Source organism: Sturnira hondurensis, unplaced genomic scaffold (assembly GCF_014824575.4).
Source record: "Sturnira hondurensis isolate 20B ecotype Veracruz unplaced genomic scaffold, ASM1482457v3 Scaffold0001872, whole genome shotgun sequence".
NCBI lineage: Eukaryota > Metazoa > Chordata > Mammalia > Chiroptera > Phyllostomidae > Sturnira > Sturnira hondurensis.
The window spans coordinates 994,242-1,017,911 of NW_028074503.1; the positions used below are offsets into that span (position 1 = coordinate 994,242).

The 23,670-nt window shown below is 40.0% G+C and overlaps 1 protein-coding gene across 1 annotated transcript in view; it reads right to left on the reverse strand.

Annotated features, from left to right (window-relative positions):
- USP14 (ubiquitin specific peptidase 14) overlaps positions 1 to 13,642 on the reverse strand; it is a 58,308-nt gene extending 44,666 nt beyond the window's left edge. The window contains exons 1-3 of the mRNA XM_037031636.1: positions 13,276 to 13,642; positions 7,756 to 7,901; positions 4,473 to 4,505 (exon numbers count right to left, since the gene is read on the reverse strand). Coding sequence (XP_036887531.1) covers positions 4,473 to 4,505; positions 7,756 to 7,901; positions 13,276 to 13,291 — 195 coding nt within the window. The 5' untranslated portion in view covers positions 13,292 to 13,642. The remainder of the gene's footprint in view (positions 1 to 4,472; positions 4,506 to 7,755; positions 7,902 to 13,275) is intronic.
- Between the last annotated feature and the right edge of the window lie 10,028 nt (positions 13,643 to 23,670).

Sequence of the window (23,670 nt, forward strand, 5' to 3'; positions counted from 1 at the left end):
ATAGGGGTACCAGAAGGAGAAGAGCAAGAGCGACACGTGGAAAACGTATCTGAACAAATAATAAAGGAGAACTTCCCCAGCCTGGCAAAGGAAATAGACTTCCAGGAAATCCAGGAAGCTCAGAGAGTCCCAAAGAAGTTGGACCCAAGAAGGAAGGAACACATCAAGGCACTCATAATTACATTAGCCAAGACTAAAATGAAGGAGAGAATCCTAGAAGCAGCAAGAGATAAGGGGACAGTCACCTACAAAGGAGTTCCCATCAGACTGTCAGCGGATTTCTCAAAAGAGACCTTACAGGCAAGAAGGGGCTGGAAAGAAGTATTCCAAGTCATGAAAGGCAAGGACCTACATCCAAGATCACTCCATCCAGCAGAGCTTTCATTTGGAATGGAAGGGCAAAGAAAGTGCCTCTCGGAGAAGGTCAAGTTCAAAGAGTTCATCATCACCAAGCCCTTATTATATGAAATGTTAAAGGGATTTATCTAAGAAAAAGAGGATAAAAATATGAACAGTGAGCCCTGGCTGGTGTAGCTCAGTGGACTGAACATGGGCCTGCGAACCACACGACTGCGGTTCGATTCCCAGTCAGGGCACATGCCTGGGTTGCGAGCCAGTTCCCAGCAGGGGACTCACGAGAGGCAACCATACATTGATGTTTCTCTCCTTCTCTCCTTTCTTTCCTCTCTAAAGATAAATAAATAAAATCTTAAAAAAAATATGAACAGTGAAAGGACAGCAAACTCACAGTTATTAACAACCACACCTAAAACAAAAGCAAACTAAGAGGACAGCTAGATCGGGAGTGGAAACATAGAAATGGAGATCACATGGAGGGTTAGCAACAGGGGAGTGGGAGGAGGAGAAGGGGGGAGAAGGTACAGAGAGTAAGTAGCATAGACGGTAGGTAGAAAATAGACAGGGGGGAGGCAGGAATACTATGGGAAATACAGAATCTAAAGAACCTGTGACACATGGACATAAACTAAAGGAGGAGAATGCTGCGGGAGGAGTGTGCATGGTGGAGGGGAGTGAGGGGGGGGAATGGGACAACTGTAATGGTATAATTAATAAAATATATTTTTTAAAAAACCTTATATCATAACAAAGTGAACTTATCAGATCTCTGAAAATAAAATGGCAGCTTTGGAATGGAAAAAAAAAGAAAACTACAGCCCGTATCTCTCATGAAAAGACATAAAATCCTCAACAAAATACTACCAAATAGAACACAGCAAGAATATAAAGTTGGGCCCAAGCTGGTGTGGCTCAGTGGATCGAATGCTGGCCTGAAAACCAAAGGGTCGCCAGTTTGATACCCAGTTGGGGCACATGCCTGGGTTACAGGCCAGGTCCCCAGTAGGAGGCACACAAGAGGCAACCACACATTAATGTTTCTCTCCCTCTCTTTCTCCTTCTCTTCCCCTCTCTAAAAACAAATAAATAAAGTCTTTAAAAACTATATTTAGAAAAGAATATAAAGTTGGTTTATTATTATTCAAAAAAGTCAGTGTAGTTCACATTAACGTTAAAGGATAAAAAATAAATTATTATTTCAATAGATGACAAAAAGTATTCAACAAAATTCAACTCTCATTTATACTAAAAACTAAAGCAACCTAGAAATAGAAGAGAATCTCCTCAATCTATGACAAACTTTGTAAAAAAAAAACTTGCAGCTAAGGCTAGAAACTTACCTCCTAAGATTAGAAAAAAGATATAGTGTCCACTATCAACCACTTTTACTCAACACTACTGAAATCTTAACCAGTACAACAAAGCAAGCAAAAAGAGAAATAAAAACCACAGAACTGAGAAGAAAATAAATCCTTCTTTCTTGTTGATACCTACATTATCCTAAGACACTAATACATAAAATCATCAGAGTCATAGGATATAGGTCAATATAGGAAGATTATGCTTTTATATGCCAGTGAAGTAAAACAATAAAAAGAAGTCATAAAGATTGTAAAGGAGAAGTAAAGTCGTCTCTATTTGCATAGGAAATAGGTTTCTCTATGTACATAAGAAACGTAATGGTATCTAAAAAAAACTAAACAAAATTACTAGAACTAATAAGTGAATTTACTAAGGTCACAGGATAAAAAAACATACTGTATTTTTATAATCTAGCCATGAACACTGAAAAACAAATCTTTTCACAGTTCTGAACAGCTAAAAAAACATTAAGTTTCACAAATCTAACAGAAACCAAGCAAAACCTCTATGCTGAACTGAAAAACTAAAAACTTCTGTTAAGAGAACATAAAGACCTAAAAGGATAGAGAAGCACACCCTATTTCAGGACTTTATTTTTTTTGTTTTTTTCAAATATATTTTATTGATTATACCATTACAGTTGTTGTTCTATTCCCCCCTTTCATTCTCCTCCACCCTGCACACCCCTCCCCCACCATTCCCCCCTTTAGTTTATGATGTGTCTCAAGTTCATTAGATTCTATATTTCCCCTACTATTCTTGCCCTCCCCCCTATCTATTTTCTACCTACTGTCTATGCTATTTTCTGTACCTTCTCCCCCCTTCTCCTCCTCCCACTCCCCTGTTGCTAACCCTCCATGTGTTCTTCATTTCTATGGTTCCACTCCTGATCTAGCTGCCCTCTTGGTTTGCTTTTGTTTTAGGTGTGGCTGTTAACTGTGAGTTTGCTATTCTTTCACTGTTCATATTTTTCATCTTCTTTTTCCTATCTAAGTCCCTTTAACATTTCATATAATAAGGGCTTGGTGATGATGAACTCCTTGAATTTGACCTTATCTGAGAAGCACTTTATCTGTCCTTCCATTCTAAATGAAAGCTTTGCTGGATAAAGCAAGCAATCTTGGCTGTAGGTCTTTGGATTTCATGACTTGGAATACTTCTTTCCAGCCCCTTCTTGCCTGTAAGGTCTCTTTTGAGAAATCTGCTGGCAATCTGATGGGGACTCCTTTGTAGGTGACTGTCCCCTTATCTCTTGCTGCTTCAAGGATTCTCTCCTTCATTTTAATCTTGGCTAATATTATTATGATGTGCCTTGGTGTGTTCTTTCTTGGGTCCCACTTCTTTGGGACTCTCTGAGCTTCCTGGATTTCCTGGAAGTCTATTTCCTTTGCCAGGCTGGGGAAGTTCTCCTTTATTATTTGTTCAAATAAGTTTTCCACGTGTCGCTCTTGCTCTTCTCCTTCTGGTACCCCTATAATTTGGATGTTGGAACGTTTAAATATGTCCTGGAAGTTCCCAAGCCTCTCCTCATTTTTTTGAATTCTTGTTTCTTTATTCTTTTCTGGTTGGATGTTTCGTTCTTCCTTCTGGTCCACTCGATTGATTTGAATCCTACTTTCCTTTCCATCACTATTGGTTTCCTGTGCATTTCCCTTCATTTCAATTAGTGTAGCCTTCATATGTTCCTCTAATTTGTGACTATAATCAACCAGTTCTGTGAGCATCCTGATCACCAGTATTTTGAACTGTGCATCTGAGAGGTTCGCTATTTCTTTTTTGCTTAGAGTTATCGGCTCTGGAGCTTTAAGTTCTTGAGCCATACTTTGGACTGTTTGTGCCTGCTATGTATGAGCAGAGCCCTAGGTGTTCACCAGGAAGGGGCAACTCAGTCACTGGGTTGTGATGCTGTATGTGGGGGCGGGGTCAAAGGAAAGCAATGGCGGTCCCCTCTGCCTCCACCCGGGCCGGCACTGTCCTCTCACTGCTCACTCCTTTGCTGGTTTATCTGCGCCCGCAAATGTGCAACTGCGGTCAGCCTGCCCCGCACCCTCACTGGGTCCCGATGCTACCCCAGCTGCCTGCGCGCCTCGGTCGGGGGATCCTTCGTGCCTGACCCTGCTCCACTGCTGGCTCTGACCCTCTTACTGGTCCCCGCTGAACGGTTCGTTGTTGTTGAACTTCCGTATAGTTCAGTTTTCTGTTCTCTGGCTGTGTCTTTGTTTACTAAACCTTTGTTGTATTCAAACTTGGTTGTGGGAGAAGGCACAGTGTTTCCACCTACGCCTCCATCTTGGTGGAAGTTCTATTTAAGGACTTTAATACTCAATAACAATATGTTCATTCTCCCCAAATTCAATGCAGTCTCAAACAAAATTCCAGGAGCCTACATCACAGAAACTGACAGACTTCTTTAAAATCATACAGAAATGCAAAGGAGCTAAAATAAAATAGTCTTAAAGAAGAAAAAGTTGGAGAACTTATACTATCTTATTTCAAGAGTTATAAATCTTCAGTAATCAAGACCATGTGGTAGTGATATGTTTCTTCAAATGTATCAATGAAACAAAAGTCCAAAAATAGACCTACAAGTGGTTTTGAAGAATCACTCCAACACAAGTCAGGGTGAAAAGGAAAATATTTTCAATGGATGGTGCTGAAACAAGTAGATATACACATGGAAAAAAGGCATTTGGAATGTATTTTGATATATTAGGAAATTGCAATATAGTAAGTTTTCTAAGGATAATACTTACATTTTTTATTTTGATGTTTCCCCAATCATCATCCTAAAGACAAATAAAAAACATTTAATAACCCTGTACAATATAATAAACTAATTTTAAGTCACTTCCAAATAGAAATTTTTCCTCAGAAGATTTTATTTAAATTACTGTAACCAAAAATATTTTTAAGAAAATACATGCAGCCCTGACTGGTGTAGCTCAGTGGGCTGGGCATCATCCCAAAGGGTCACTGGTTCGATTCCCAGCTAGGGCACATGCCTGGGTTTCGGGCCACGTCCCCATACAGGGCTAGAGGCAACCTAGTAATGTTTCCCTCTCCCTCTTTCTTCCTTCCTTCCCATCTCTAAAAATAAATAAAATCTTTAAAATAAAAAAATGCAGTTGTAAAGATAGGCAATCTATCAATTGCTTAAACTACTTACATAAGATACAATCTAAAAGACAGTAAAAATGGCAACCCAAAAGTAGTAAAAACACCTGATGGATGACAAATAAAATATGCTGATTTTTTGCATGTTCATTACATATTTGGAATCAGCAGAGCTTAGGTGACAAGAATGAAGAGTAACATGAAGTAAGTTCTACATAATTAGGATAATTATAGAATTTATCATCCAAATCAGGAGATTCTTGAGAAAGTGCTATTAAAAATTATACCCAAAGAGTAAAACAGGACTACACAAGGCAAACTAACCCTTAATAATACTTGCTGTGTCCACAAATGTTTCTCCAGTACTAAATGTCACATCTATGAAACAATTAACAAATACTTTTGCTCTAATATGTGTGAATAAATAAAGATTTTTTTCCTTAATGCCATGATTGGTCCATGAATAAAGTCAGTTCTATAATACTCTGTTCCTTTTGTGGAAGGCGCCAGGTACTCAATCTGCGTCGCGTTGCTGGTGCCACTCATTACCTCTCTGGATACCCTGCTCCAAAGTGGCACAGTAACTTCCTAAAGACCTTTCTCAGTTTACGGGTTTTTCTGTTTTCAATGTTTGGCATGTTTTTTAAATTATTTATTTATTTATTTTTAGATAGAAGGGAAAGGTTGGGAGAAAGAGAGGGAGAGAAACATCAATGTATGGTTGCCTCTCCCAGGCCCCCTACTGGGGGCCTGGCCTGCAACCCAGGCATGTGTCCTGACTGGGAAACTAACCAGCGACCCTTTGATTCACAGGCCAACACTTAATTCACTGAGACACACAAGCCAGGCCTTCTCAGTTTAAAGGCAATCACTGCTAATTATTTGTAATGATAACTATATATGCCCCCTCGAAGAACTTACTTATCCAAGGTCGTCACAAAAGAGCTGGGAAATGAACTCAGATCTACTTGACTTGTAAATGACATGCTCTTTTTAGTATCTTACTTTATCTTATTTAAAGCTGTATGAGGCTGTTTCCTCATTTATGGAATATATAAAATACATTTATTTTCATCATTTTTAAATACACATAGTTGAAAATAAAAAAGAAAAGCCTGGCACAAAATAAGTATTCAATAAGCGGTAGCTATAAGTAGTCAGTTTCATTTAATTAGCATTTTTCTTTAATTCTCTACAGTACACCACCAATACAGGCATACCCTGTTTTACTGTGCTTTCCTTTATTGCACTTTGTAGATACTATGTATTTCATAAGACTCTCTAACAGCAAAAAAGTCTCAGAAATGGTTATCATTCTTTAGCAATAAAGTACTTTTTTAATTAAAGTATGTACACTTTTTTTAGACATAATGCTATTGCACTCTTAATATAGTATACTATATAACTTATATACACTGGGAAACCAAAATAGTTCTGTGACATGCTTTATTGCAATGTATGGAACAAAACCTGCAATATCTCTGAGGTATACCTGTACACAGCTCAGCAGAAATTAGGTTATCAATGTTCAAAAGCTAATACTCCAACTTGGAGAGGAAACAATGTTTCTTCATTATCATATTTTACTGCCCCACTGACAAGGGTAGCCAGCCCTTATCTCTAAATTTAACTATAGGCCCTGGCCTGGTTGATCAGCTGGTTAGAGCATCTTCTAGATACATCAAAGTTGTGGTTTCAATCAGAAAAGAACCAACCAATGAATTTATATATAGTAGAACAACAAACTGGTGTTTCTTTTTTCTTTAAAAAAAGTAATAAAATTAAAAGAAAAACATTTTTTTAAATTTTTAAATAAAAATAAAGTTAACTATAGCTCTTCAGCATTTCATATCTAACATTTCTTTTTATCCTCAACTGAGGACATATTTTTCACTGCTTTTAGAGGGAGGGGAAGAGAGAGAGAGAAACATTGTTTGGTTGCCTCTCACTGGTTCCATAACAGGGAATCAAACCTGCAAACTAGGCATATGTCCTGACCGAGAATCGAATCTGCAACCTTTCAGTGAACAGGATAATGCTCCAACCAACTGGGCCACACCACCAGGACTCACATCTAACTCTTAAAGAAAGTACTCTGTAAAAACTATACTTGTATAGTATTACAAACAACAATGAAGAAAATACCACAGAGTCTTTTCGGTGGCCCTTCCTCAGTGATGCTAGTTAGCTTGGACTCTTAACTGCAGTCAATGTGATCATTCCAAGGAAACTAAAGGGAAAAATTAAGTTCCCTCTCTTTTTAAACAAACCTTTTTTTCTCCCATCACCAGACAGGTGTTAGATGGCAATTACTCTTAGGATAAAGCAGCTCTTTCCTAATGGGTTGGATGCAAGAAAGGCCATAGAAACACTTAAGTTTTCCAGTATTCCACAGCGGGGGCTTTGGTAACGATCTCAAAACATTCTGAATCTCAACATCCAAATGCATATACACTTTGCAGCAGTCTTTTTATTTTAAAAAATCTACCATATTGTTTCATATATTTAACAGAAATAAAATGTTCCACCCCGCCCTAGCTGGTGTAGTTCAGTGGATTGAGCACGGGCCTATGAAGCAAAATGTTCCACCCCATGACAGAAAACTACTAAGAAAATACATATAGATTTTATAATAGTCTAAAAATAAAAGTCATACGTTTAACACACCCACTTAGGGGAAAAAAGCTCAAACAATACAAATAAATGGAAGTGCCCCACTCCCTTGACCCACAGAGGTATCCATTAATACAGTGCATTTGAAAATGATGCTTTTACATGTTTGAAATGGCTACAATGTTCCTCCTTACACTAACATGGATAGTTGTAATCCCATACCTACATACTCACCAAATAAACCTCAAGTGCTACATTTCAATAATTATGTAGTAATAGTGCATAATGAAAATATGGACTAAGTTTTACCTTCAGTGTTCCTCCTTTCACCATAACTTTCTGTCTGGCCGGCTGGACTCCAGTCAGTGCAAAAAGCTGAGCCTTGAACACCATTGGAGGTTCATCAGTATTCAATTCCACACCTTCGAATTTCTCCTTTCCCCATTTCACAGTAACTGCAATGAAACCATAACTTATTTTTTCATTTACAAAATAACAAAACTTCAGATTTAGAAGGCTAGTTCTTTAAAGTACATCTTCAAACTACATCATTCACTTTTTTATATTCATTATCTATACCAAATCAGGAGTAATCTGCATGCTGTAGGCCCTAAATAAAATTTAACCGTATCTAATCCAATATCTCACTTGATAAATAAGGAAACCAACATAAGAGAAGTTGGTTGATTTACTAATGTCAAAAAAACTAGTTTGTAAATATTCAAGTCTTCTTGCACAACCCAGGGTTCCAACGTGGGAAACTAAAGCTTCAAAATCTCTGGCTATAAAAACGGGCAGGGGTTGTGGCAGCAGGACAAACTCCCAGCCCCACAGGAGAGTTGTTGGAGAGATCCACAGGGTCCAAAAACGTAAACAAACCCACCTCCCACCCCCACCAGGAATCAGCATCAGAAGGGCCCAATTTGCTTGTGGGTAGCAGAGAAATGACTGGAAGAGGGCTGATAGCAGAGCAAGCAGCATTGTTCCCTCTCATACCCTTATCCCCACATACAGCCCAGCCCTGGTGAATACCTAAGACTCCACCCCTTACAACCTAACAAGTATGCCAAGACAAAGAAATACGGCCCAAATGAAAGGGCAGATCCAAACTCCAGAAAAAGAACTAAGCAATGAGGAGAAAGACGACAATCTATCGGACGCCAAGTTCAAAACGATAATCAGGGATGCTCAAAGAAATGACTGAGTACAGATGAAAAATGAAGAAGTGAAGGCCATAGAGAAGTTAAATACAGAAAAATATATAGGGAACCAACAGTGAAGGGAAGGAAACCAGGACTTGAATCAAAGATTTGAAACAGAATGAAGAAACAAGAATTCAAAAAAATGAGGAGAGGCTTATGATCCTCTGGGACAACTTGAAATGTTCCAACATCCCAATCATAGTGGTGTCAGAAAGAGAAGAGAAGGACCAAGAAATTTAAAACTTATTTGAGCAAATATTGAGAGAAAACTTCCCCAATCTGGCAAAAAAAAAAAAAGATTTTCAGAAAGTCCTGGAAGCTCAGAGTCCCAAAGAAGTTAGACCCAAGGAGGAACACACCAAGGCACACCCAAGATTAAAGATAAGGAGAAAATCTTTAAAGCAGCCGGAGAAAAGGAGACAGTCACCTACAAAGGAGTTCCCATCAGACTGTCAGCGGATTTCTCAAAAGAAATCTTGCAGGCAAGAAGGGGCTGGAAAGAAGTATTCCAAGTCATGAAAGGCAAGGACCTACATCCAAGATTGCTCTACCCAGCAAAGCTTTCATTTAGAATGGAAGGGCAGATAAAGTGCTTCACACTAAAAAATACATAAATCCTACTTCACAGCCATTCAGATGGCTATTTCAAAAAGAAAAAACAGAAAATAAATAAGGACGTGGTGAAACTGCAACACCTGCCCATTGGTAATGGGTCTATAAAATGGTGCAGCCATTGTGGAAACACTACAGCAGTAGCTCACAAAATTAAACACAGAACTATCACATGATCCAGCGATTCTACTTCTAGGTATATGCCCAAAAGCAGGTAAAGCAGGGACCCAAACTGATTATTTTACACTCATGTTCATAGCAGCATTATTCATAATAGCCAAGATAGGAGCAACCCAAGTGTCCATTAACAGATGAATGGGTGAACAACATGTGGTGAGCACACGCATGTGTATATAATGAATATTATTCAGCATTAAAAAGTAATCGAGTTCTTACGAATGGATGAACATTTGAAATGTTATACTAGACCCCAAAAAGGCAGATACAAAAGAACAGATACTATATGATTCCACTTACATGAAATACCTAGTCAAATTCATAGAGGCAAAAGTAGCATGAGGGAAACGGAAATAGAGTTTCAGTTTAGAAACATGAAAACATTTGGGAAATGGACAGTGATGACAATTGCACAACAATGTGAATGTACTGAATGCCAAAGACTGTACACTTAAAAATGGTTAAAATGATTCATTTTATGTTACATATACTTTACCACAATAAAAAAATTTTCAATTAGCCTCATAAAAGAGCTAATTTTTTAAATACTTAAAAGTAAATAAACTCAAATATATATACTTTGTTCCCACTAAAAACTTTATACCTCCTCAAAATAAGAATTTCACAACAGTTGTCTGATTTCCAACTATTAAAATTAGAATATGAAAAACTGACCCTGTGACTCTATGAACTTATAGTCTAGTAAGGGAGAAATGGGGGAAAAGATTAAAATGAATAATGCAATATAAATATTATAAAGACTACAGAAGCACAGAAATCTGCTTCATGAGTAAGGGAGATCTTCCTGGAAAAGTAGTAACTTTGTGTTATTGCTATCAACTTTTTATTACTATCAAATTGAGACTCAAAGAAAAATTAGGTGTTAGCCAGAAAAAAAGAAAAAATAAAAGCATTCCTGGAAAAGACAAGAAAAACATTAAAAAACATAAAACAGCATGGCATATTCTAAAATACAATTCCCAGAATGCAGGGGAAGCAACTGAAACTGGAAGCTACTCAAGGAACATAACATAAGTTGTGTTAAAACATACAGGCTTTATGTCATATAAAATGTGCAGTCTCAAAAAGGTTTTCATAGCCCTGGCTGGTGTAGCTCAGGGGATTGAACACGGGTCTGTGAACCAGAGAATCACGGTTCGATTCCCAGTCAGGGCACATGCCTGGGTTGCAGGCCACTTCCCGCCAGGGGACCCACGAGAGACAGCCATACATTGATAGTCTCTCCCTCTCTCCTTCCCTTCCCCTCTAAAGATAAGTAAATAAAATCTTTAAAATCAAAAAAGGTTTTCATAAAGGCCACCTGGGTCTAGTTTGAACAGTAGATTAGCAGCAGCAAGGAAAATGAGTTTAACGAGGGTGCAACTGTAATCATTGAGATTAAGCTAGAAACATACAAAACAGTACAAGCAAAAGACAAGACTAAACCAAAAACGGTTACTGAAATAAAGGAAGAGGGACCCTCCATGGGTAGCCCAGTTGGTTAGAACATCCCCCAGGTGACTCCCCCATGAATCAAGATTGGAGGAAGGGTTTGGTTCCCAGTCTGGGTGTCCAGGTTCATTGCTGGTTCATGAGTGGGTGGAGCAGCAGGATGAATATTTGCTTCTCTCTCTCTCTCTCCCCACCCCCCTTGCTAAGATCAAGAAAGGAGGCAAAGGAAGGGAAGAAGGGGGAGAAGGAGGAAGGTGGAGAGGAAGGGAAGGAGGGAGGAAGAAAGAGGAAGAGGAGAAAAGAGAAGCCAAGCCTATCTGAAATGTACTTAGCTGTGTCACATGGGCAAAATTACTTAAACTTTTTGCTTACCCATCAAGGAGAATTATACCAGTATCACAGGATTATGCTGAAGATTAAAACAAAGCAACATACAAAAACAAGAAAATAATTTTTTTAAAAAAGCAACATGTATAAAAACACTAGCTTTGTGCCAGGCACACAAGTGGTCATTAAATTTTGTGGCACTAACCTTAACCACCTAAGAATCTGGATATTTAATTTTCTACCAAAATTTATAAAACAGTACCTAAAATGTCCTCATTTTAATATAGGACTTTTTGCAGAACCTGAGAATATAGATTCTCAATACACATGTCAAAGGAAGAAATCTCAGAAATCTCTTCAATTCCCTCATTTTGGAAATGAGTAAAAGTTTGAACATGTAAGAACAAACTCAACTTTTAAAACGAAGTTTGGTAAATATAGGCTTTTCTAAAAAAGATTTTATTTATTTATTTGGGGGGGGAGAAAAAGAGGGACAGAAACATTGATGTACAAGAGAAACATCAATGGTTTTGTTTCTCCCACCAGCCCCAACCAGGATCGTGGTCTGAAACCCAGATATGTGCTCTGACTGGAATCCAACCAAGGAAGGGACCTTTTGGTTTTCAGGAGGCCCAATCCACTGAGCCACACCAGTCAGGGCTATGAATATAGGCATTTTTTTAGAACAAATAGAGGAGCTGGTTTTGTTGCGTTGTGTGTCTACCTGTGTTAGTCTACACTGGGATTTATCACCATTACTTAATGCCCCCTCAATTCTATACTGTATAAATGGAATATTTCAAGTACTCTTCTAATGTTAATTACTATGTATTTACCCTACTGCTAATAATTATAGAAAGATATTAAGCAATGATTATTAAAGCATTCGATTCAATACTCTAGAACATCAAGAACCCGCCTTGAGATTAACATTACTCTTTTGTTTCATATCATTCTTTTAAAATGCTGAATTTTCAATAAAGGAATTATGATAGTCAGGTATGACCGAGGAATCACACGTCCATTGCCAAACACCACAAACATCTTAGGTGCCTTTCTTTTAGGTCTTTTCTTTATTTTTATTGTTGACATTATTACAGATGTCCCCATTCCCTCTGCCCCGCCCCCCCGTTGCCGCCTCCACCCAGCCCCCGCCCCACTTCCCTCTGGCCTTCACCACACAGTTGTCTGTGTCTATGGACCATACACATATGTTCTGACTAATCCCTAGACCTTTCATCCAGGTGCCATCTGATGGAATAGGTTTACTGACTAAAAATGTGATCCCTCGCCAATCCCTTAGACTACCATCATGTAAAATACCTGTCAGACACCAATGAAAAGAAAATAACCCTGAAAATGGGTATTCATCTACCTCACAAAGCTATGACTCTGCTTTGAACATAAAAAACGCAATACAATGTTTGACGAAATAAAAACAAAGCCCCCCCAAAAGTCGCAATCTGCCTTGGGATAAAACAGAAATTGGTACAAAATAGGAGGGCGAGCCAAAGCCAGCAAGGGGTAAGCGAAGGGAAGCTACTGAAGAAAACCTCATGAATGATGAAGATTATTCTCACACCCCAGGTCCCTCCCACCCTCTTACTTCAGGCTTCCCTCCTTGCTGCGCCCTTCCACAGCTACCACTACACAAAGAAATCCCACTACACCTGTAGCCTGGTCCCCGGGGATCCAGGACACACCCTCACCTTTCCCGGCACACTAGGACAGCCGCAGAAACTATTCTGCAGAGTCACCACTCCCAGAGGCCGAGGCTTGCGGCTTCCCCATCTCCATTCCCGCTCCCACCGCATCCACCAGGCGGCCCAAAAGAGACCGCGCTCTCTCGCGTTGCAGGGCTAGGAACTGGCAAGGACCGAGCAGGCGGCCAGGGTCAACTCCACGCCGCAGTCACCCCCCATCCCCACGCCTCCCCTGTCCGCACCCCCCGCCCCCGCTCCCCGTGTTCAGCCGGGCTTCCGCCCCGCAGGCCAGGCCTACTCTAGTAGGCCCTAGTGCTGGGCAGGATTGCGGGAGGCGAGGCGACGAGGGGACTCACCCGAGTACAGCGGCATGGCGGGACGAGAGGAAAGGCGGTGGCGCAGGAAGGCTGGCCTGGCAAAGGCGGCGATGGGGACTGGGACACGAAGAAGCTGTGGCAGCAGCCAAGACAGAGGTACGGTGTCAGCAGCAGCTCCGGTGCGACGACAGCCTCATTCAAACCGGCCACTGGCGATGACGCAGCAATACGCAGTTCACCCTCAGAGCTTGGGGAGGCGAGAAGCGCAGCGCCGAGGCGGGGCCTGGAGGGTGGAAAGACCAGGGTGGTGGGAGCGAAGCCCGGAAAGCCGTAGGCGGGCGAGACTGAGGGCGCGGGGCGTGGGCGCGCAGCCCCTGCGCCGCTGCAGGTGGGCGCCTGCGCACTGCACGCGCCGCCGCCCGCGCCCACCTTCCCCTCGGGCCTGGCCCCGCCCCGTCTGGCTTCAGGTGATGTAGGAAGTTCCCGTTCTTGTGACTGTACTTTTTTTAAGTCTTTGCCCCCTTTTTCGAAACGGTGGGTCAGTACAAGCCAGGGATTTTTGTTGATAATGTGGCTAGTCGAATAGTCTACTTACTAATGAAAATGGCTTTGTCTGCCCTTTAAGGAATTTTGTGGCAAAAATAAGTATGACCAAGTTTGATTTCGGCATACCCCACCACATTTGATGCAACTAACTTCTATCCTCGTGAGGGAGCCGGGAATCTGAACTGAAGACAATTGGAGCAAAATGAGGACGTGGAATGATGCTAGGAACAGAAAGGAAAAATAAACGACATAGCTGGCCTTCCTGGATGGCAGCGAGAACTGTAGAAAATAGCAACCTTGCACCACATACCATATGTTGCTAAGCCCTGGTCTACGTATGTCTAATGGATAGAAACTTCTGGTTAAGGTTGACATCTTTAAATAATCAATGTATTGGTAATATTTTAACCTGAATGTTTATAAATAAAATATAAAATGTGGCCAAATATCAGAAAGTAAACTGCTTAGGGTTTATTGCTTAGAATATACCCTCCTCATCTGATCAACAGAAATTGTATCCAACTTTAAAGTCTCCATGTAATGCTAACTCTTTAATGTACTCTTAAAGCCTACTCCTGCAATTACCCTTTCTATCAAGTAATGTTACATAATAACTGTTTGCTCTTTTTATGCAACAAGTATATATTGAGTGCAAGATACTCAATATGGAACTGTGGATATGAAGATGAATCAGACAACCATCCTGTCCTCATACAATGGAGAATGTACTAGGAATACAGAAATATGTGCACATTAACTACGTGGCTCTCTGAATTAGTCGAAGCTCTTGGCTATAAAAAACAGAAACCAGAGAAGGAATTGATTGGCTGAATATAGGGCAAACTAACAAAATCGATAGGAAAAGCAGCAAACCAAGCATAGATACTGGATAGAAACCAAGTGATATGGGCACCAGGAAACATAGACAAAGTCATGTCACAGGAACAGTCTGGCCATTCCTCCCACCACTTCCATGAGTAAATTCTAATTCTGCATTTGCCTCACTCCCTCAAGATTTTGTGTTCCAAACAAGGACATATAATTGGCCAATGATGAGGAAAGGAATGTCTGGCTCTTCCTCCCACTCAGACTCACTGGAGTATGGGGAAGGGGCTGCACAAAATGGAAAAGCTATGTATTAGTTTCTTACAGCTATGGTAACAAATTACCACAATTTAGTGGCCTAAAACAATGCAAATTCATCATCTTACATTCTGGCAGACATAAGTCCAATAATGGTCTTAACCTTAAGGTGTTGGCAAAACTGTACTCTTTCTGGAGGCTCCATGAAGAATTCATTACTTACCTTTCCCAGATCCTAGAAGTTGCCTATACCTAGTCTCATGCCAATTTTAGCAATTGTGCTGTAACAGGGTACAGCCAAGTGGGGGACTGCAAATGGGGATTTGTAATGGGGTCCAGAACTCCAGGTGTCCAGGAAATATTAGAATATATATATATTCTAATATTAGAATATATATATATTCTAATATTCTAATATTCTAATATTAGAATATATATATATTCTAATATATATATATATGATGTTCTCACACCCATAAGTCTGAGCTGGGGGATGGGATGCATGGAGCAGGGTCATTGAGAGTTGTTTTGAATAGTAACAGTTTTGCAGACAACCTCTAGAACAGTCATTTAACATATCTATAACCTTTAACTGGTTTCATAGATATGTTAAATAGCTGTGGCCATGGTTTGGGTTTGAGCCAGAGAGATGGGAGTGACTTCAACCCAGGATGTAACTGAGAGGCTCCTCCATCTGGGTATAGCACCTGCGTAAAAGCTTGCACATGATTGCCTCCATGCCATGGGGCCATGCCTGTCCAGACTTACTATGGCAGCCCAGTAAAGCTGGAAGAGTACAGGAATGTTGGCACATGTAACTGATTGTGGGAGGAGTCAGAAATGGTGTGGCAGAGGAAGATTGGCACTGGGATCTAAACTCAGGCGTGGCAGCCATGCCGGGGCTTTTGGGGACCGTGCAGCTTTAGGGTGCTCCCTTTTTGCCATGGGGCTTAGGAAGCAGGAGAGACTTTGCCTGGAAGAAAAGGGGTGAAAGGATTCCTGCTAGTGGACCATGAGAAGGTGCCACATGGTTTTGGATTAACTGCAGATCGTGGCAGTGACACAACTGATGGTGCCAGAACCAAGGAGCTGCCTGAACCACAGACGTCTACTTCTTTTCCTGAGATACCATACCCCAGACTGGGCAAAGGGGAGAAGGAAGGATTGTGCATTTGTGGGTATTCTGAAAGACTTTAATATTTTTAATGAAGACATTAAGTCATTACTCTAAATCTGTATAACTTTTTAAATAAAGAATCCCTTTCCTTTTCCCCAATCTCTGGCATTGAGAGACATCTTCCCCTGGTGGCCGGCAAGGGGAACCTATTATGAGTTGGGGGGAGACCCCTGGAGCACAAGGGTGGGTCCATGCGGTAATAGCATATCATTCACCCCTCCCCCGGGTCCGTTCCGTAACTGCACTACTGCAATCTCTGCTTCCATCTTCACAGCTCCTACTTGCGCTCTGATCCTTTGCCTCCCTCTTGTGATTACATTGGCCCCACGTGGATAATCCAGGATAATCTTCTCACCTTAAAATTCATACCTTGAGAGGGAGGAGAGCAGAAAAAAATTCATACCTTGATTGTATCTGCAGAGACCTTTTACCTAGAGGTAATATTCACAGGTTCAAGAGATTAGGACATGGTATGTTTGGGGAAGCATCCTTCTACCACAGGTATATAAAAAAATAAAACAGCAAAGAGTCACTATGGTTCCTTATAGCACCTATGTTAATATGATGTCTTTTTCCCTATACTAAATTATAAACTACATATACAAAATATAGATATTTATAATCCAAATATTTAAATATGTGTAAATATGTATAATATTTTATGTACAAGTTCTGTCTAGAAAAAGTCCAACCATTGTTAATATAACAAGAACAATTTGCACAACACTGATATAACCTGGCAGCAAAGGAGATATAACCTGGAATGCACATACGTGAACAAGGATGACTTCACTGTTCTGGTCAGTGGGGGCAGTAGATGCCATTGAATGAGCATGTGTACTGTGACCATTGCATTCAAATAACTAAGCAAGTAGAACAATGAATCTGCATCAAATTTTGCATTAAACTTTTGCATTCCTCTTCAGGAACTATTGGCTAGTTCAGAAGGCCAAGGCAATGGGGAACTGGTGATTGGCAGCATCATCGTGATGACATGCCTGCTCACACATCCTGTCTCATGCAGAGTCTTTTGATGAACCATCAAACCACCCAGGTGAGTCTGCCCTGCTACAGCCCAGGTTTGGCTCCCTGAGACTCCTGGCTTTTCCCCCAAATAAAATTACCTTTGAAAGGGAAGAGATTTCAGATCAATGATGAGACTCAGGACTATATGACAGGACAGCTGATGGCAATTGGGAGAACTGTGTGGGATCCCAAATTGTCTCTATTTTTCACATGACATGGCTGGATACCTTCTGAACAGATCACATATTTCCAATGTGTGTGTGTGGTGAAACCTAGCATAGTACTTGTTACCTACAAACTATGTTCAAGAAGCATTCCCTAAATGAATGCATAACCTAGTTTCAGTCAACAGATGAGACAAATTAAACTAGGGTGAATGCAGTGCTGCTGTAATACAGAAGCCTCAAAATTCAATTGCTAGCAATGTATGGATCAGTAAGGGAGAGCAATGGCTCTGCCTCATAGGTTTGTTCAAAGGAAACATTACATCCATAAGGTTCCTCTGTTATCTGCTAAAGCAGTGCTTAAGTTTAATGTAAATGTGAATCACCTAGGACTTTGTTAAAATGCAGATTCTAAATCAGTAGTTCTGGGATGATGTCTTAGATACTGACAGGCTCTCAGGAAATTTTGATCAACAAGTCTTTTTTTTATTATTTTATTTAAGATTTTATTTATTTATTTATCTTTACAGGGGAAGGAGAGGGAGAGAAACATCAATGTATGGTTGCCTTTCGTGCGTCCCCTGATGGGAGTTGGCCTGCAGGGAACCCACCTGCAACCCAGGCATGTGGCCTGACTGGGAATCGAACCGTGATCCTCTGGTTCACAGGCCTGCGCTCAATCCACTGAGCTATACCAGCCAGGGCTTTGATCAACAAGTCTTTAAGGAAACTTGTTGAAGATGGATTGCTGAACTATCTGGGTTTCAGCCCACAGGAAGAAAAAATTAAATGGAAAAAAAAATAGCCCTGGCTCATGTGGCTCAGTGGATTGAGTGCTGGCCTGAGAACCAAAAAGTTGCTGGTTTGATTGCTGGCCAGGTCTTCATCTGGGGTCATGTGAGAATCAACTAATCAGTATTGCTTTCAGACATCAATGTTTCTCTCCCCTCTCTCTACAAATAAATAAATATAATCCTTTTTTAACAGAAGGGGGAAATTATATGGTAGCAATTTCCTTTTAAGCAAGAAGAGCTGGAAGCATGTGCACAAGTCACTTCCATTCACTTATCCTTGGTGAAACAGTTCCTGGACTAGCTGCACGGAAGTCTGGAAACTGAGGTCTCTAACAGGGCAGAGGCATTCAGGCTTAAATTCTATTGGTATGCAAGAGGAAGAAAATGGATTTCAGTGGAAAACCAGCGGTCTCTGCCAAGCAAATGCTTAACTCTTTTGTATGTAATGTTCAAGCTTATTAAGTTTTCCTAAAAGAAGTGACAAAAACTCCTGGTTGCTTAGTTTTTTTCACTCATAAAAGGAAAATTATAGCCCTGGCTGGCAGAGCTCAGTGGATTGAGCGCGGGCCTGCGAACCAGCCGATCGCGGTTCGATTCCCAGTCAGGGCACATGCCTGGGTTGCAGGCCGGTTCCTTGCAGGCTAACTACCAGCAGGGGACGCACAAAAGGCAACCATACATTGATGTTTCTCTCCCTCTCTCCTTCCCCTCTAAATATAAATAAATAAATAAAATCTTGAAAAAAAAAGGAAAATTATAATATTTGTTCCTAAGTGTTCTCAGTGTTCTAAGATTTAAATAGCTAGTTGAGTGCATATACATCAGTAATGATGACCAAATAGTGCTGAGCTAGAACAGAACAAACACCAGGTGCACTCATGTATATACAACTATCTTCCAGGCTAACTTCAATTAGTAATAAGCCCAAAACAGAAATAAATGATTTGTTATCCTCACCCTCCAAAAGTTTCTTTCAGAAACAAAAGTCCACAACTGGACACAGACAAATTTCTGGCCCAATATTTCCCTGTCTATACTACCTTCTGCTTTAATTAAACTCAATGAAGCTTGAACTACTGTGCTCTCTGCCTTCCGTTTTTGACACCCACCCCTACCTTAGAATCAAGTGCTCCCCAATTTTCCCTCCAAGATATATTTCTAGACCTTACAAAGAAAAAGTTTTCTCTGTATCTTTAAGCAGCTGCTTTTTTGGGGCATCACTTATTTAACATTTAATACTTACTGTCTTGTTCACATATGCCTATAGTATATGTATTTTATTTTTTCATCTAGACTCTTCAAATGTCTCTGCACCTCCTTCAGAAATGTGTGACAATTAATTCAACTAGACAATTCAGGATCATGTTGTACTTTGAAGAACTTTTATAAATTTAATTTATAAATTTAATTAAATTTAATTTCACTGTCTGTATATTATCTGCTTCCTATCTGAACAGCCATACATCTGTCTTATTCATTTCTGTATCCTCTAGGCCTGCACAGACCCAGCGTGAATAAGCACCCTATATATTTGCTGAATAATGGATTGTTGGTGTTGGCTATAGGAATTCAGAGAAGAAAAATAAATCGAAGCAAGTGGGAAGCAGTGGGGGCTGAAGGGCTCTAATGAGACAGAAAAAGCAAAACCTCATAGTAGTCAAATTCATTAAATCAACAATTATTTATTGATTGTCTATTCATGGATCCTGCATTGCCGGAACTCGTCGTTTATCAGAAAATGTAGAAAAAATGTTAAAGTGAGTAATAACTATGCATATGGAAGATAGGAAGGACACTAGCTAGAATAGAGCTGAGGGCCTGTGCAGGGTTGTGGCAATAGATAATGCAGGGTAGCCAATGTGAGACTTGATTATAGAGCGCCTGAGTGACACGATAAAAAAATTAGGGGTTTTCTATCTTCTTAAAGTCACTAGGCATCACAAACAAGAAAAGTAATACTGACATTTCAACATGCTAGGTTTTCCCAGATGATCTCTCATTCCAAAGCAAAGATCTCACCTAAGTCAAGACTTCTCTTAGAAGGATCCTTGTGAGTCAAGGCAGAAAAGCCATTTAATGTTCTCTACTTTTAAAATTCGTAAAGCAATATACGTACCAGGTTTAAAATTCAAATAGGAACAGGAAAATATTTAAAGAAAAATAAAAGTCTATCCCTATCTCCCCCCAATACCACTTCTCACAAGCAACTGACTTCAACTTTTATTGATTCGAGGGCTCCTGGTGGTCATCTTCATAATTCTAAATTAGGTTCTAATAATGCTATTTGTTAATTTATCAAGTTTACACAATATCTATGAATCCCCACTGCAAAATACGAAGAGGAAGCTTATAATACCTTCCTTCCCTTCCCCTTCCTACCTCTCCCAACTTTTAATATGATTTATAATTTTAAGTTTTAGTTCTTTTAATGGTTACATTAAAGATTTTAACATGAAGTCTCCATTTCTTGTTCCATGAGACCTTAGACTGTTTCTTAACTACAACTATTTAAGATAAGGAAAGTAGAATTTCTAGCTTTCCCTTCCCCTTTTTCTCTCCCCTTTCATATTTCTATATCTTTCAGCTTCACCAACACTTATGTAGTGAAAGATTGTCAACAATAGAAACTAAGAATACAGGGTAGGGCAAAAGTATGTTTACAGTTGTGAGTACAATGAAATGGTTTATTCTTTTATTGTAATTTATTAATTATTATATTATGTTTTCATCTAAACAACTGTAAACCTACTTTTGCTCTACCTTCTATTATTATACCATCAACAAAAAACATGGGCAAAAATTAGCTGCAGAAGGTGAGGACATAAGACTGACAGGATGGCAATTACAGTCTGCTTGAGACGATGCTGCTCAGATGAATGAATTTTTCATCATACCATTAATATCAACTATATCAATAATCCTTGGTCTCCACTAAACAATATCATCTCCACTATCACTAAATAGGTGATGAACTCTCTTACTTAAGTGCTATATAACATTTATCTATCTATCCATCTGTCCATCTCTCTGTCTATCTATCTATCTATCTTTTTAGTGAGTTTCTAAGAAGGTAGACTGCCTTATTCTACATTTGGCTGCAAATAGCTTTATTTTAATCATAGTCTTAATAATAGCTTAGCTGATTTGGAATGAGTAAATTAAGAGTAATTTCCCCTTGGTACTTTGAAGATATTCTTTCATTGTCTTCTGTCATTTAGTATTGCTATTAAGACTTAATTTTTATTTTTATTTATTTTTTAAAATATATTTTATTGATTATACCATTACAGTTGTTCTATTCCCCCCATTCATTCCCCTTGACCCTACACACCCCCTCCCCCACCATTCCCCCTTTAGTTTATGACCACGTGTCTCAAGTTCATTAGATTCTATATTTCCCCTACTATTCTTGCCCTCCCCACTATCTATTTTCTACCTACCATCTATGCTACTTATTTTCTGTATCTTCTCCCCACTTCTCCTCCTCCCACTCCCCTGTTGCTAACCCTCCATGTGTTCTTCATTTCTATGGTTCCACTCCTGATCTAGCTGTCCTCTTGGTTTGCTTTTGTTTTAGGTGTGGTTGTTAACTGTGAGTTTGCTGTCCTTTCACTGTTCATATTTTCCATCTTCTTTTTTTAGATAACTCTCTTTAACATTTCATATAATAAGGGCTTGGTGATGATGAACTCCTTGAACTTGACCTTATCTGAGAAGCACTTTATCTGCCCTTCCATTCTAAATGAAAACTTTGCTGGATAGAGAAATCTTGGATGTAGGTCCCTGGATTTCATGACTTGGAATACTTCTTTCCAGCTCCTTCTTGCCTGTAAGGTCTCTTTTGAGAAATCCACTGACAGTCTGATGGGTACTCCTTTGTGGGTGACTGTCCCCTTATCTCTTGCTGCTTCAAGGATTCTCTCCTTCATTTTAATCTTGGCTAATGTAATTATGATGTGCCTTGGTGTGTTCCTCCTTGGGTCCAACTTCTTTGGGACTCTCTGAGCTTCCTGGATTTCCTGGAAGTCTATTTGCTTTGCCAGATTGAGGAAGTTCTCCTTTATTATTTGTTCAAATAAATTTTCCACTTGTGGCTGTTCCCCTTCCCCTTCTGGTACCCCTATAATTCAGATGTTGGAACGTTTAAAGGTGTCCTGGAGGTTCCTAAGCCTCTCCTCATTTTTTTGAATTCTTGTTTCTTCATTCTTTTCTGGCTGGATGTTTCATTCTTCTTTCTGGTCCACTGGATTAATTTGAGTCCCAGTTTCCTTTCCATCACTATTGGTTTCCTGTGCATTTCCCTTCATTTCAATTAGTTTAGCCTTCATATGTTCCTCTAATTTGTGACCATAATCAACCAGTTCTGTGAGCATCCTGATCACCAGTGTTTTGAACTGTGCATCTGAGAGGTTTGCTATTTCTTTTTTGCTTAGATTTATGGGCTCTGGGGCTTTGAGTTCTTCTTGAGCCATATTTTGGACTGTTTGTGCCTGTTACATATGAGGAGTGGAGCAGAGCCCTAGGTGTTCACCAGGGATGGGCAACTCAGTCACTGGGTTGTGAGGATGTACATGGGGGCGGGGTCAAAAAAGAACAATGGCGCTTCCTCCACCGAGGGCCACGAGGTTCGTCCCACTGTGTGCAAATGTGCGACCGCAGTCAGCCCTCCAATGCTGGGTTCACCTGCTAGGGCCTGTGTGGTCTGTCTCACTGCTCACTCTGCTGGTTTATCTGCGTGCGAATGTGTGACTGCGGTCAGTCTGCCCCGCACCCTCACTGGGTCCGTGATGCTACTCTGGCTGCCTGTGTGCCTGGGTCGGGGGATCTTTCCTGCCCGACCCTGCTCCACTGCTGGCTCTGCTCCTCTTATCGGTCCTGTTGAACAGTTCATTGTTGTCAGACTTCCATATAGTTTAATTTTCTGTTCTTTGGCTGCGTCTTTGTTGTATTCAAACTAAACCTTTGTATTCAAACTATTTAGTTTGTATTCAAACTAAACCTTTGTTGTATTCAAACTTGGTTGTGGGAGAAGGCACAGTGTTTCCACCTATGCTTCCATCTTGGCAGAAGTCGCTCCCATGTTTCTTATAAAAGAAATTAGCTCATGCAATTATGGAGGCCAAGAATTCCCAATATCTACAGCCAGCAAGTTGGAGATTCAGGAGCGTCTATTTGGTACATAATTTTTAGTACCAAAGGTAGCATGCTTGTGACCTGAGAAGAGCTGATACTTGTATCCAAGTTTGAAGGCCAGAAAAGACCAATGTCCCAGCTCATGTAGCCAGGAAGAAGGAGTTGCCTTTTACTCAGCCTTTTTGTTCTATTCGGGTCTTCAATTGATTGCACAAGGCCCATGAGCATTAAAGAGAGAAACTCACTTTATTCTGTCTACTGATTTAAATATTGATTCAAACTTTAATCATCACAGAAAAATGTTTAGCCAAATGTCTAGGCATCCAGTGGCTAGATAAGTTGATACATAAAATTAATCATCATAACTGGTATAACAAAAATCACGACACTGAATAATTAGAGGAGCCACACTAATTCATAGAAAACACAGAACACGATAGCAGAAGAAAAGTTCCTTCCACCCCTATCTCCCAAAATTAGGGTGCTGAAACAAGAAGAAAGAAAAATAGAT